Source organism: Ctenopharyngodon idella, chromosome 8 (assembly GCF_019924925.1).
Source record: "Ctenopharyngodon idella isolate HZGC_01 chromosome 8, HZGC01, whole genome shotgun sequence".
Taxonomy (NCBI): Eukaryota; Metazoa; Chordata; class Actinopteri; order Cypriniformes; family Xenocyprididae; genus Ctenopharyngodon; species Ctenopharyngodon idella.
Window position 1 is genome coordinate 27,560,900 of NC_067227.1, and position 16,069 is coordinate 27,576,968.

General features: G+C 36.9%; 1 protein-coding gene across 7 annotated transcripts in view; it reads left to right on the top strand.

Annotated features, from left to right (window-relative positions):
- Nucleotides 1-1,539: 1,539 nt before the first annotated feature.
- The window catches only part of fibcd1a (fibrinogen C domain containing 1a), a 127,432-nt gene continuing 112,902 nt past the window's right edge, over nucleotides 1,540-16,069 (top strand). For 2 of the 7 annotated variants that reach the window (XM_051903005.1, XM_051903011.1), the window contains exon 1: nucleotides 4,327-4,972. In XM_051903005.1, the coding sequence (XP_051758965.1) occupies nucleotides 4,901-4,972 (72 nt within the window). In that variant the 5' untranslated portion in view covers nucleotides 4,327-4,900. Of the gene's footprint in view, nucleotides 1,588-4,326; nucleotides 4,973-8,451; nucleotides 8,473-16,069 lie in introns of those variants that run through there. The other 5 variants (XM_051903006.1, XM_051903007.1, XM_051903010.1 and 2 more) reach the window with 5 other exon arrangements.

The following is a 16,069-nucleotide window of genomic DNA, read 5'->3' on the forward strand; positions in this document are numbered from 1 at the left end:
AAGGAACAAAACCGACCGTCATTTCAAACTAGAAGGGGAACAGAACCAACCGTCATTGAAATCTCATAACAAAACAAAACTGTCAACCATTGAGATCTTATAAAGGAACAAAACTGACTGTCACTGAGATCTAGCAAAGGAACAAAACCAAACATCATTGAAATTTCGCCATGAAACAAGACCAGCCGTCTTTGAAATCTCATAAAGGAACAACATAACAAAACCGACAATCATTGAGATCTCATAAAGAGACAAAATTGACCACCATTGAACTCTCGTACTGAAACAAAACCAACCGTCATTTAAATCACATAATGGAACAAAACTGACTGTCTTTGAAATCTTGTAACCAAGAAAAACCGACCATCATTGAAATCTTCTAAAGGAGCAAAATTGACCGTCATTGAGATCTCATAAAGGAATGAAACTGACAGCTATTGAGATCTCCTAAAGGAACAAAACCGACCATCATTGATATCTCGTAATGAAACAAAACCAAATGTCTTTGAAATCTTGTAAAAGCACAAAAAAACAAATCCAACCGTCGTTGAAATCTCATAATCAAAGCTGATCATCACTGAAATCTCATAATGAGAAAAAAAAAAATCATTGAAAAGTCATTAAAATCTTGTAACTAAATAAAACCAACACTGAAAACTAACCATCATTAAAATCTTGTAATGAAACAAAACAGACCATCAATGAAATCTTGTAAAGGAACAAAACTGACTGTCATTGAGATCTCGTAACAGAAGTAAACCGACCGTCATTGAAATCCAACCATCAATGAAACAAAACTGACAGTCATTGAGATCTCCTAAAGGAACGATACTGTCTGCTATTGAGATCTCGTAAAGGAACAAAGTGACTGTCATTGAAATCTCGTAAATGAAACAGACTGAGATCTCACAACCGAACAAAACCGACCATCACTGAAATGATGTAATAGAACAAAACTGATCAGAAGATTAAAAGAAAAACACAAAAATTCTTCTTCTTCTTCTTGTTAAATGGTCATTCATCCCTTTGGAGTATTACCACCACCTACTGTATATCTTATTAACTTACATGGGTGATAGATATATCTGTATCATATTTATTTATTTATTTATTTATTTACTTAATTTATCAATTTTATTTTAATACCCCACCCACCCCAGAGAATCAGAGCCCATGCTTTAGCCGGCGCTCAAAAATTATCCCAAGATGACACACATAGACATCAAGAATCAGCACATGAATCTCAACAATGGTGACAATCAAAAGTGGCATGCCGCAATGCATGCTGGGAACAATAGTACAAAACTCCCAGCATGCATCACAGCATGAATAAATTATGCAGCTGAATTGTCCTATTATTTTCTTTAATTCTAACTATTTGCTTTTATTTTTTTGCTGTGGTTTTTGTTCTGTCTTTTAGTAGCTTTTTGTGATGTCCAGAGTTGATCTGATTGTCTGCATATTTTGTTGTCACCATTGTTGAGATTCATACACTGATTGCTCATATCTGTGTTTGGCATTGCAATTTGTTACAGAAGTCCTAGAAGGCCGTGGGTTGTTGTTTTTAAGGGCCTAAGCACTGATGGTGTGAGTATCCTATTATAATTGTTTGGTCAATTTTTCTTTTTCTCTGAAGTGAATTGCATTTTTGAGGAATTAAACAGTCTTGAAAACTCATGAAACTTTGCCCATGTGTCAGAAGTGGGTTTTTGAATTTGGTGTGACAAAATGGCTCAATAGCACCACCTACAACATTTCGATTAAGTGCCCTTTGTGCTGTCTTACGTGCAGGTATGAAATTCGGTAGACCCATGTGACAGCCCAATACCTACAAAAAAGTCCCTGGGGGCAAAATCTGAAAACCCAACAGGGAGTGAGATATTTTGAATTTTCTCTGCAAAATTTTTGCAGTTTTTGCCTTTTCTAGACGTTGTATTTTAACGAACTCCTCCTAGAGCTTTATTCAGATCAACATCATATTTGGTCAGTCTAATTTAAAGGCCTTTGTGACATTAAATTGCGAAGATCTTGAGTTTTCGCTGAAGGGCGTGTCCATGGCGGCCTGACAAAGTTTGATGTTTCGCCACGAAACAGGAAGTTGTTGTAACTCTGGCATACAATGTCCGACCTGCCCCAAACTTCACATGTGTGATAAGAGTCCTGGCCTGAAGACATCTACATGCCAATATTCAGTTAGTCATAGCGCCACCTGCTGGCAACAGGAAACAGCATGCTTTACACTGTAATTCACTCCCAGAAAAATGCCACGAAGTACCAAAAATGTTAGAAACATGTTAAATCAACACTTGCAACACTTGGCTGAGTGCTAATGTATGCGATTAACGGCACAAAACATTAAGTTGTTGTAACTCAGGCATACAATGTCCGATCTGCCCCAAACTTCACATAATCCTGACCTGAAGACATCAAAATGGCAAAATTCAGTTATAGTCAAAGCGCCATCTGCTGGCAGCAGGAAGTGTGGTGCATCAAAATGACTTTGCCATATTTGTCCTCTGTTTATCCTCTTTAATGAATATCGCCCACTTTTCACTGTTTTCCTAAGGCCACCGGGTGGCGGTGAGCCCGGGTGCGAGGGCCCTTTCATCGAGCCCTGATTATAAGCACAATGAGGCTGTAAAAGTGGATTGAGCTGACCTGTTTGGCTGATGACGTTTACTGTCCCCGACAGCCTTTGTAGACCCATTTAGCCACTTGTTAGTAACTGCCTTTTTGAAGACATGTAACAGCTTAAAAAAATCACAAGTAGGGTGATGATGTATTTTATGTCGTAGAATATAACGTGAAAGTATCTTGAGCTTGTGTTCACCACAGACATTATTTTGGCTATTTAACCAAAAACCCATTCAAAAACCCATTGACTTTGGGACGATGGAACCAGAAGTGCTAAATGCTAATTTGCTTTCGGGTTTTGGCCTAAAAAAATGCGTCATCCCTGCAGCATCCCATTGCTGTGAGCGACAGGTTGTCCCGCCCTCATGCCAGTAAACACGGCACATGAATAAAAACAAAATGTGCACGGTTAAATCTTTTATAATAAATACTGCAATATTCCATAAAAGCAAGAATTGTCAAATTTGGTTTCATGGTGACAAAATATTATATTACTATAAAAACAGTGTGCATGTGCAGTTGCAACACTGACTTTAAACAAAATCCTTTTCAAACAGAGATGCTGCTTTTTTGATGAACACAACAGCAGAACACAATGACCTCAAAATAACTCTCAAAATGTTTTTCTTTTTTTTTTTTTTGATGATACAAGCACATCTGTACTCTACATCTGTAAATCTCAATGACATGAAATGGTGTGTAGCTGTAAAATACATGGGTCAGACAAGTGCATGTGAGCAGTCAGTTCCAGAACAGTTAACACTTTATTAATCAGACTGTATCCTAGAGGTTTTATAAGAAAAATGCAAGCGCAAATAATATGCTGTTATATTTTAAAGCAGCTGAATTGTGCGTAGCCTACACAATTGATTAAGTAAAATAAATGCGCAATATTAAGTTATGCAATATGCACAATATGATTTCCAGTCGTGGGGTAGATATCATTTCAGTCACGCTATGACCATCCACGGTTTAAATATGATCAAACCTGTATAATTTCAGGTGCACTCTGCTTTTCTCCATGTCAAGTTAATGTTATGCCAATATCTAATAACGTTTCAGTTCTGTTAAAGTGGCGTCTTACGTGAATCGTTTCGTTCGAACAGTTCGTTTCCCGAACCGATTAATAAACTGATTGGACTTGTTGGTTTACGCTTGATCATCACATGGTACCCAACAGCGCGCGTTTTTTCCTAGTTTTATTTCAATTATTATTATTATTATTTTTAAATATTAATAATTGTGAAATTATAATATATGTATGATAATTGTGTTTATTGTAATTTAATAGCCTATCTAAATTAAGTTTGTAGTATCTCCGATTATAAGTTCGTAAAACATACCAACAATAAACAATACTAAATTTATTTACAGTAGGCTACAGCTCTTGACTGGATTTTTTATTTGACTTGTCTTGCATGTTTTAATAAAAATTCATTCATTCATTCATTTCAAACGGACATATTCGTTAACATTAAGCCCATTTCAAAGGCGTATTAAGTACGTTTTATTTTTAACTTTTCTGCTATTCGCCCTATCAGTCAAATCCTCGATACACTCCAGAGTTGTTCACTCGAGATCCGCTCGGACCGATTCGTGATCGAATCGTTCAGTCCATTGCGTGAGACCTGTTTAGCGAACCGGTTCAAATGATTCATTTAAAAGATCCGACTCAGAAGAGCGATTCGTTCACGGATCGGACATCGCTAGCAGACACGGTGTAAGCACAAGATAGGGGGGTGGATTTCAGGAGCGTTATCACACCACAGGAATGAAGCAAATCAAACGGATGCTTAACATACAGTTATTTTGCATAACTTTGTGTCTTATTATCTAAACCCGCGTTTTTTTGTTTCTCACTGACTGGATAGGGAAAGTTTCATATCTGAGGAGGAATACCTGCCAACTGACGGAACGCATCATCCGCAAACCGTCACACCTTCGCCTCAGTATTTGAGTGCGTTGAGGAGATCGGACCTGCTTTCGGACTGCATTTTCTTGTTTTGTTTCTTTTTGGGGTGAGGGACAAGTCCCTTGAAGTACGTATATTTTTCATTTACAAAATGAGTGTGGATCTCTAACGTTAGTTCTGTGCCCCGGTTTTCAGTAGGTTTGTGCGGATGATTTTGTGAAGTAGTTTTAGTTCCCCTAGACTGTTGTGTTGTTTCATTTTTCCTCTTTCTTGGATGCTGGAATTTAAGACTGACAGTCCCGTTCTCTCCTCATGCCCATGAAAACAACTCTCGGATGGTAAGGATTCCAGAGAATGGTAAATGATCGATGGAAAATCATGAACAGTGTTTCAGAACTCGAGGATGGTCAGCAGCATAAATCGCAGGTATGTTGCACGCGCATCATGTAGGGAGCTATTAGACCTGTGTCGATGCATTCGTGATGCTCAGGCAGGTCAAAAACTATGAATATGATCAAATGCACGTCAGATTTCGTTTTATATAGCAAACAATCAAACAAATCAGTGGGGTATTACTCGGAGCTGGAATATTTTGAAACACCTGCCACCATTAACAAATCCCAAATACATGAACATTGTAGAATATTTGTTTAAACAAATATCATTTGAGAAATTTCAGTAGGCTATTTGTCATATTGGCTATTCTTTGCCTTCCAACTAATTGCTTTGGATCAGAAAGTGTTGCCTTGAAAGAGATTTAAAGAGTATGACTTTAAAGAATATATGAATAGATATTATTAATAGACTTTTTTTGTATCTCATTTAGTATTGTCTTTTTTCATGACATGATGGCTATATATATATACAAATATATATATATATATATATACATACAAAATTTTGACCATATATATATATATATAAATGTGGTCAAAATTTTGTGTGTGGGGAAGAAACAAAAATGTGCATCTATCTATTTATCTATTTATCTATCTATCTATCTATCTATCTATAATCTTTAAGATATTGATATCTAGGGAACAGTGTGGTCAGTACTGGTGCTGACAAACAGTATTCAGTACAATTTAGTGACAAATAAAATGTACAAAAGTATATGAATTCAAAGGAGCACTTGCTTCACACAATATTTGCTAAAAATCACAAAAAAATTATTTGAAAGCAGAAAATCCATTCACAAGGCTGTTAATTTTGGAACCAACACTCGACCACTTCTGTTAATCACCGGTTGATGCTGACAATACCCAAATATTGACAGATTAATCGGCTTAATATAAGTTTATTGCCAGAATAAGCCCCTTTAGTTCTCAAGCATCCAGAGTGATATTGTACGAGTGTCAGATGATACCTCTCTCCATGCCCTCTGCACACGAGGGAATACATTTGTTTCTATTATGCAGCTCACACAGAACTCATGGATTAAGCTCAGCCCCTCCATGTATGAGCGACTGCATGTCTGGCAGAAAATTTCACTCATGACTGGTGGAAGTTCATGCATTCACTGCAGAGAGAGCACATCACAGATCGGCATGCTGAAGGGTGTTGCATCTTTGATTTCTTTATCTCTCTCTGTCTCTTTCAAAGCTCATTTGAAAAAATCTATATCTCGCCGTTGCCTGCATTTCACAGCAACTGTAATCTGCTGTGAGCATTTAGGGGGAAATGTGCATAACACGCTGTTTATGGCAATCCTGATTATAGAGGTTTAAGGATGGGATCACGGTCGTAACAGCTGTTTATTACTGCTATCATCCTCACGTGGCATCCTCTAACCTTCTCTCAGCGGGAGTGTGAAGTGTGCATAATACAATGCCCTTTCAGGAATATGTCAAGCCCTGCTTTTGAAGCATCAACATCAACATGAGCTGCTTGTTTTAATGGCAATTCTTCATTGCCTGTCTCATGGAACTGAGTCATTTTAACACGCAGCACAACCAAAGTGGCGTGCCAGTTTATCAAACTGCCTGGGCTTGTTTGCTTTGTGCTGTGTAAGTTATTTTAGGGGTTGTTAATTAATCAATGTGAATTCATCTGCCATCCATTTCTGACTGATGTTTATTAATAAAATATTCGTTTGGGAGCAGGGAGTGAGAGAGGAGGGGTGGGATCTCATGGGACGAATAAAACCGTTCACCTGCTGTGCTGGAGCGTTCAGACTTTGATGGACACGATTTGTAATTCCTCATGCTGCTCTTTGTGCCTTGATTTTTCCAGTTGAGTATAAGAGGTGAAGCCTGAGGTCCGTTGTGCAGCTGTAAAAACGAGTTAAAAATAGGCTTAAGGGTCCTGTGAGACAGGCGTACAGGTAAAAGAAGGATTTGCATGTTTTAGCTTCCCTTCAGCAATGTGATGTATGCTGTGTGTGTGTTATATAAAGGCCACACAAGTCACTGTGACATTATTGTATGGTCAGATGGACTCATTAGCTCCTTGTTCCTCAAATGCTGGGGATTTTTTTATTGTCGACCCACCCGCGCTGTACTTCAAGGTCCACCCCTGCAGATACACACGATCACACACTCTGGAAAAAAAAACAGCTGCAGTGATTTTTAAAACTCTTCTTGTCATTATTTACTGACCTTCATGTGTTTCCAAACCAGAGTGATTTTCTTTCTTCTGTGGAACAGGAAAAGAGATATTTAGAAGTTGAAATTGCTATTTTGCATGCAATGAAAGTGAATGGTCAGCAAAAGGGTCATAAAAATAGCCCACACAAATTGTGCACTGTAATCAAAAGGGCCATTCACACTAAGGCCGATAATTATAATTTTAATTAGAAGATGCACTCTTAAAAGTAAAGGTTCTTTATTGTCATCTGTGGTTCTGTGAAGAACCTTTAAAGGAGTAGTTCACTTTAAAATGAAAATTACCCCAAGCTTTACTCACCCTCAAGCCATCCTAGGTGTATATGACTTTCTTCTTTCTGATGAACACAATCGGAGTTATATTAATAAATATCCTGATGCATCTAAGCTTTATAATGGCAGTGAACGGGTCCAACGAGTATGAAGCTCAGGAAAGTGCATCCATCCATCATAAACGTACTCCACACAGCTCCGGAGGGTTAATAAAGGCGTTCTGAAGTGCGTTTGTGTAAGAAAAATCTCCATATTTAACAAGTTATAAAGTAAAATATCTAGCTTCCGCCAGACCGCCTTCCGTATTCAGCTTATGAAGAAAGTGTAATGCCTCTTGCAGTTCAAAACGCTTACGCTACGCCCTACGCCTTCCGTATTCAACTCACAAAAAAGCGTAACTTGAAATTGAACCGAATACGGAAGGCAGTGTAATGGAAATTAGTTATTTTACCTTATAGCATGTTAAATATGAATGTTTTTCTTACACAAATGCTTCGTTTCAGAAGGCCTTCATTAACCCTCCGGAGCTGTGTGGAATACGTTTATGATGGATGGATGCACTTTCTTGAGCTTCACAGTTGTTGGTCCCATTCACTGCCATTATAAAGCTTGTCAGGATATTTATTAATATAACTCCGATTGTGTTCATCTGAAAGAAGAAAGTGTGAAGCCTTAGGTCTTCTGAAGCTCAAATCTCATTCTTGTTCACATATATTCAAAGGTTTGCTGTCAAATATTTAGATTTTTACGTATCTTTTGCCTGATTGCAATATGCCAAATTTGATATATACACATTCACATTACACAAATGAGGTTTGAGATGGATTAGAGAGAATTTATCTTATGTCTTCAGATGACTTGGAATATAGTGCACAGTTTGTATGGGCTACTGTTTATAAAGCTTATATGAATTTTTATGTTTCCATCTTGTCATTTTTGGAGCTTGACAGCCCCTGGTCACCATTCACTGTCATTGAGTGGGAAAGAATAGCGTGAACATCCTGCCAAACATGTCCTTTCCTTCTCGTTCGGGTTTGGAACGTCATGAAGGTGAGTAAAGAATGACAGAATTTCCGTTCTTGAGTGAACTGTCTGTTCCTTTAAGCTGCTACTGTATTTTTAACCATGAAACTGCAGGCTAAAACATCTGTGAATTGTTCTTCAGACCAGGTAATTGATTTGCTTGTCGGCTTTTTGACTTAAAGGCATTTAGCTATAAAGGGCTGGAGGGATTGACAATTTTGAAGGCTGTAAGAAACATTTGCCATCCTGTAGAGCCGGAAAAATGAGCAGTGGCCATTATAACTTGCAGGCTTCATCTCAGCACAGGATGATAGCAGCCTCCTAAAGTTAAATAGAGTTTTATCAATTCATTTTCCTCTCAAATGTGTCAAGCTGCTTAAGTTGTAGTAGCTATTAGGATTTGCAAATTGAACAGACTTGCTGACAGCCTGGGTAGCTTTTCATCAGGATAAAGTGTAGATGTGGAGGAAACCCAGATACTTTATCTCTAGAGTTAATCTTTAGAGAATCTGGGAAGTCGTGCCCAGCCGTTGTCTGCTTTCTGTCCAGCAATCTCCCATCGGCGCACACGGCAATTCAACACGGCCAAACAAAGACAATGTGAGAGATGTTTACCAATTGTGTGCTGGACACAATGGGGATAGGAAGTCCAAACATGTGGGCTGAAATTCATTTCTTCGGGATGCTTGTCAAACACAGCGCTGCCAATTAAACACTCCTCCAAAAACCTGGAAGCCTGCTGTTCTGTAATGAAAGCTGTAACTGCATGACTGAACATAGCCATTATGTGTGTACGGGGATAAAACACTGGATACCTAGTGTGTCCCCTAGCTTAATAAGTTGCCCCAGTACAGCTGTGATGACTCTAAAGGGCTGTTCACACTAAGAAGGATAAATATAATCATAACTATATTAGTGTCTACACAACACGTGCAACATTCTGTTTATTAGCATGCGCTGCTGATATGTCATCTGCCGATTTAAATGCTCAAGTTCTTTATTATGCCCCCTTTAAAAGATGTAAAATAAGTCTCTGATGTCCCTAGAGTGTGTATGTGAAGTTTTAGCTCAAAATACCCCACAGATCATATTTTATCGCATGTTAAAATTGACACTTTTTGGAGTGAGCAAAAACACACTGTTTTTGTGTGTATCCCTTTAAATGCAAATGAGCTTTAAGAGCTTATGCTCCAGCATACCGGCAACAACAAAACAGGACAATCTCACGCACTGAACATGTCAGAAAGCGGTGTTCAGCCTTATATGTTTGAACCCGAGTCAGACAATGATGGAGAGACTCAAGAAGAAGTAACAACATGTACAGTAGAATGCTGATTGGCACATATGAGACTTTACCGATTGTCTTCGGGACATTTCCTTCAAAAATGAAATTTAACCACAATGTCCTCAGTGACTCAGATGGCGGGAGTCTATGGAGACATGCTCATTGGTACATTCCAGAACACAACACTTGTAATGCCTCTTTGGTGCAGACATTGTACAACTCCAGCTGCTAGAGTTTGCAAGGACAGCAATTGCAAGTAAATTTTCTGTCATATTTGTAGGAATGTAATGTATAGATTGTACAAAGTAACATTTAATAACAACATCTTTAGCAAGACTGTGCAAGTGAATAGTACATACAGTAGCTGGCAAATGCCTGTATAATCATAGATATCTATATAAGTACAATATTCGTCATCATTTTCACAGATTACACTACAACGCTAAAACAATGTTTTCAAATGATCCACTTTGTATAGCGTCTTTAAATAGCTCAGTTTTCGCAGTACAAAAACGCAGTCTTAAGGCCAGTTCACACCGCACAGACAGATGCCAACAAACACCGACGGACACGTTCATCGGGATTTGTCGGATCAGTGTGTTACCCCTGTCAGCATTTGTTGGCATTGGTCGGGGTTTGTTTTCACCCGATTGAACATGTTCATGTTCATTTGTTGGGTCTTGAAATGTCTGATATGATTTTCCAACAAACTATGACGTACTGTAATGTAAACATACTTTATTCATATGAAAATACTCCAAACTTCATGAAAATCACATACAAATCTTATACTATTGTAATCGTAATGTTTCATGCGTAGAAACATTTTTCTGGGGAGTGAAAACACAAACAGATCACATATATCAGTGGATAATGAAGAGAAATTTTGATTCTGTCTAATAAATATTAAACTAGCTGGTGTAAATATATCAATATTTCTCCAAGTATGCGCTCTTTTGGACTAAAAGCCCTAAAAGCCCTGGTGTTTCAGTGTTTATTGTGGCCAGAAATGCTATCAGAATTTCAACCCTATCCTTTCAACCGTACCTCATTCCTCGTCAAGCCCTCCTGTATGCATAATAAAGTCTTCTGGCCTTGGTTGTAGCACATTGAGAGTGGATGGATGTGAAAGCTATAAAGTCCCTACAGATATATGGCTTTCCCTTCTCTGATGTTATCTGTGCTGGATATCCATCACAGGATCGTGGGGCTATTTGGGGGTGTATGAATTCTGATATATGGAGTCCCACAGGCGAGAGGCTCGCTCTAAGAGTAGTTGTATAATTATAGGCCATCAATGGCTCTCCTAGATGGCGTCTGTATATCAAACTGTCATGGATCGTTTTTTCAGTGTGATGGAGCGAATGTTATTTGGTTTAACCTCTGACATAATTCGGATGATCCCCAAAGCTTCCCTCTCACCTTCAACAACAAGGAATGATTTTTAAGACGAGGTATAAAAGTAAACAATCTCATTTACTTCGGGTCAGATCTGTTGACATTTAGCAAAAGCCATCTTTATTTAATTCAGGACTATAGATACACCTTTTGGTATTTATCTTGTGTTTGACATTTCTTCTCTGCTTTTGCGATTGCCTAAAAAAAGAGAGTTACATCCATCTTTAGTCAACCTGAATAACACAAAATTCGCTGTACAAAAACAGCTCCAGAACATATTTAGACACAGTTGACTAATTTGAATTTATTAAAAAGTTGCACCACTTTTCACACTGTGTATTTCAGTGCAAAAACAAGCATCTTTTCACTTTCCCAATGGGAAACTGCAGCCATGCAAATTGTGTTCGGCACAAATTTTGGGGGCGTAATTTGTTCTTAGTGACTTTTTGTGAGAATCTTTAGGATGGATCAGTGCAAGCAGGTATGTGCAAGGGAGAGCAAGACCAGATTTTATTACAGTTTCAAAGTGGCACTATTATTTTGCAGCACAATATAACTCTCACCAGACCACTCATGTTGCTTGACCAGTTGTTTCTAAGAGTCAGCAGTTTTTACAGCTTTTATTTTTGGGAGTTTGTGCTATTTTTATTGACAGCGGCGGTAGAGAGGTGACAGGGAATTAGTGGGAAGAAAAGAGGAACAGGAACAGGAGGCAGACCTGGATCTCCCACGAGGACCACAGCTCAACTTGTCTGCCGCATGTGTGCCATGGTGTATATATATAATATATATACATGGTGTTAAATATATACCTTTTTATCATGGTATTTTCTTGTTAGTTACATTCTTCATACAGTGGACTACCAGTAAAATTGATAAAAATTTGGAACCAAAAATTATTCAGACACTTTGACCTGACCATGTTTTGCTTAAGTGTTATCTGACATAATTAAAATTAATTTTTTTCTGACACAGTTTAAAGCTGCATGTTTTTTGGTTAAAAATCTTACGGACAGCAGCTTTAACTTTGAGATCTTGTCATATTTTATTACCATTTTTTTTAAACTATAGAGAATAAACTGTATTAATAAATGAAATGTTCAAGGTGTCTTAATAAATTTTGTTTTGACTGTATATATATATATATATATATATATATATACATATATATATATATGTATATATGTGTATATATATATATATGTAAGCAATAAGGTATAAGAGGCTTTATAAAACGGTTACAACGCAATACAAATATTAAAGCCAAGGTTACAACGCAATACAAATATTAAAGCCAAAAATATGTATCATTGCAACTTTCATGAAGTAAACTCTTACTAAAAGCCTTCCTTCTGCTGGAAAAAATAGTCCCTGACCGTGAACAGCAACAGAAGTTAAGGCAAAGACTGTCTTTATGAGTGTGTCAGTCAGTAGCGAAGACTTTTACATTGAAAAGACTGAATTGTTGTGAACACGGAACAAGACACAACTGACAAATGCTTTGAGCGACTGTCAGTCATGGGAAAACCCTTTAACTGCTAAAAGGACAAGATAATACATCGGACATTTAAACAGATTTTTTATTATGAACATAGGACTGACCTGAAGGAAAATGCTAAATCTGAATGCAGGTAATAAACTCGCTCACTCGATCTTTTTCTCACAATACTCTTCTACATAATACAGTAAGCTTCAATGAACAATATCAATTGAGAACAAACAGTTTGCGTTGCTAAGAGTGGTTGCTAAGGGTGATACACAGAACCGTTGGGTGAAGCGGTCATAGCCGTGTTTTATCGTGAATAAAACAGCTATTGACCAATCAGAATGATTCAAGGACAGGAACTAACCGTTTTATAAATATATATATATATATATATATATATATATATATATATATATATATATATATATTGTGGTGTGTGTGTGTGTGTAACTAACAAGAAAATACCATGATAAAAAGGTACCATGGAATACTATAGTAAATGAGTATAGTAATTATTCAGTACTATAGTATAGCCAAAGTGCCATGCCATTACTATGGGACCAAATATATTTTTAATTAATTTTTATTTCATTTTTTAATATATTAATAGTTATTTTAGCGTTTTAAAGCTAACAAGCTTATTTTTGTGAGATTTGTTTATAATGAATGCCACTTGATTTAATATTTTGCAATAATAATAATATAATTCAATGCATACATGTGTTGCTTAGCTGTTCAAATTTTTGTGTGGCTGTTGTGGAGTCAAAAGCCATAAAACAGCAATGTTAAATAGGTTAATATTTCACATTATAAAAACAATACTAAATAGAACACTAAATGGGATAACTTTACGCATTAACCAATCCAATAAACGGCCGCATATGGTAGAATAAATACAAACCGAGTGGCATTTTCTGTATTATTATGAGCAGGGGAGTGTGAAAATTATAGCCACAAAGCCTATTAGTCTAATGTATTAGAGAAAAGATAATCATATAAAGTATAAGTGCTTAAGGCGGTCAGTTCTTTGTTTGTTGCCGGGGGAATAAAAGCTGATTTTGAATGTGGTGGACTATGTTATTAGGAGACAGAATCTCCTGTTGGAGCCAATTGGGGTGGACAGATTATGATCTAGGTGGATTGAATCTGGCAGTATGAGGGATTTGGATGTGACAGTGGCTGGCAGAGATTTGTTCAATGTATGGGAAGGTCAGAGCATGCAATTTTTGCTGTTGTTCAATTTGACCCTTGAGTGGCCTTCCACTCTTGCACTTTTGTGCAGCAATAAGAGAGTGATAACACAGATAAAGATAGTTTCTCTGGTACAGCGATAAAACTGCACGTCCATTTGCTCATACTGCACACGGTCTGCAAGGAATTCACAGAGCGGATGTGCATCTGTCGTCTTTATCAGAATGTTTCAGGTAAATTCATCTGAGACCTGTATAGTGTTGAGCTTTCTGAAACATTCACCAGTTTCCGTGAGGGAATTTTCCAGGAAGGCTGATGTGTTAATGTCACTAACACTGATAAAAGACTGTTGTGGGTCAAGTGACTATATACATTTACTATATGTGTGTTTATGTATATATATCAGACCATCAGTGCAAATCCTACTTTTGCTGTTTAGATTTGTGTTCATGCCTTTCAGAATGTCTTTAGTCCCAGTGACACTCGGGGCAAAGTTGTCCCTGACAGTTCTGTTGATGTATTCAGGCAGTGGTTAAACTAGTTTTCTTGCTATTATCAGCAAATGAAATGATCATGACATTATGGCTTGCGGTCGTAAGTGAAATGTTGAGAATCTTGTGTTTGATGTATAGATGTGTGTGCTAATGAAGTTATATTGGCCATTATCTTGACTGGTGGTCTTCTATATTCTGTGAGGAAATCAGTGTGCATTTGGCTTTTCAGTTGATTTCTGTATAAACGCTAATATAATTGTCACTTATAAGGATTCAGCAGTGTGTGGGACAGGAATATTTTGTTTTCTGCCAGTCAATTGGTGTGATTTACAAACTGGATGGTGTTTTAGTCACTTGGGGGGAAGTGCAGTTAATGTGAGAGATCACCAGTCTTTTAAGACTAAGTGCCACTGAGCAGTAATGATTTAAGACAGGATACCTCGGCTTTTCTGATCTCCATTGCTGTGGTGGCCATTTTGAAGCTGAGTGGTTTTAAAAAGGAAAGATGGAGATTAAACAGGACTCAGCTGTTCTGAGCTCCGTGAATCCCGGAAGCCTTGTACATTTTTAACCCCTGGTGCCCATATTTTCCTCTCACCAGATTGGCTGATCTCATTACTAGACCTAGGGCACATGGCAAAAACATATGTCCTAGGTCTGGATGAAATATATTTTGTATATTCACAACATACAATTAAAGAAACAATTGTAGGTGGATCATATTGCATAGAAGAGATAAAATTCCACATCCAGGCACTTGCATAGATTTTTATCTTATAAAAGGGCAGGGCAGGGCTACATATTAAAAAATATCAATAAGTAAAAAAAAATAAATTAAGGAAGATTGTGAGTATTGCAATGTTGTTAAAGTGCATTTTCAGCCATTATGTTTCCTAAAGATTGTGTCATTTCTCCTTGCGTTATGACTTTTAAAGGGTTAGTTCATCCAAAAATTCTGTCATTAATTGCTTACCCTCATGTCATGAAGCTTCGAAGCTTTACAAATCTTTTGTTTCGAATCAGTATATATATTTTCGAACCACTGATTCGAAAACAAAAGATTTGTAAAGCTTTGAAGCTTCATGAAGCAGAGTTTTGAAATCGCCCATCACTAGATATTGTTGAATAAAGTCGTTATTTTGTTATTTTGGTGCACAAAAAGTATTCTCGTCGCTTCACAACATTTAGGTTGAACCACTGTAGTCACATGAACTGTTTTAAATATGTTTTTAGTACCTTTCTGGGCATTGAAAGTGTAAATTAACTTGCTGTCAATGCAGGCCTCACTGAGCCATTGGATTTAATCAGAAATATCTTAATTTGTGTTTCGAAGATGAACAAAGATCTTACGGGTTTGGAACGACATGAGGGTGAGTAATTAATGACAGAATTTTCATTTTTGGATGAACTAACCCTTTAAATTTGAGATGCATCATCACTCAAAACATATGGACAAAAGTTCCTGTGTGACATTTTTCATAAATTAAAATGTAAAAAACATATGTAGGTAAATATTACTTTTAGTGTTAAATTAATTTTAGGAGTAATTTAGTATAAATATTATTATATTATATTATATTATATTATATTATATTATTGGTAATTATATAAATAGAAAATATCCTTTTAGAAGATTCATAGAAAATACATAAATATTTAGATATATGTTGTGTAGGGCACACATTTTTCATCATTTTTTCATAAATCCTTACTATTTTTTTCATGAATCATTACCCTTTATGTCTGTCTGTGGGTTTTGCAAATATTTAA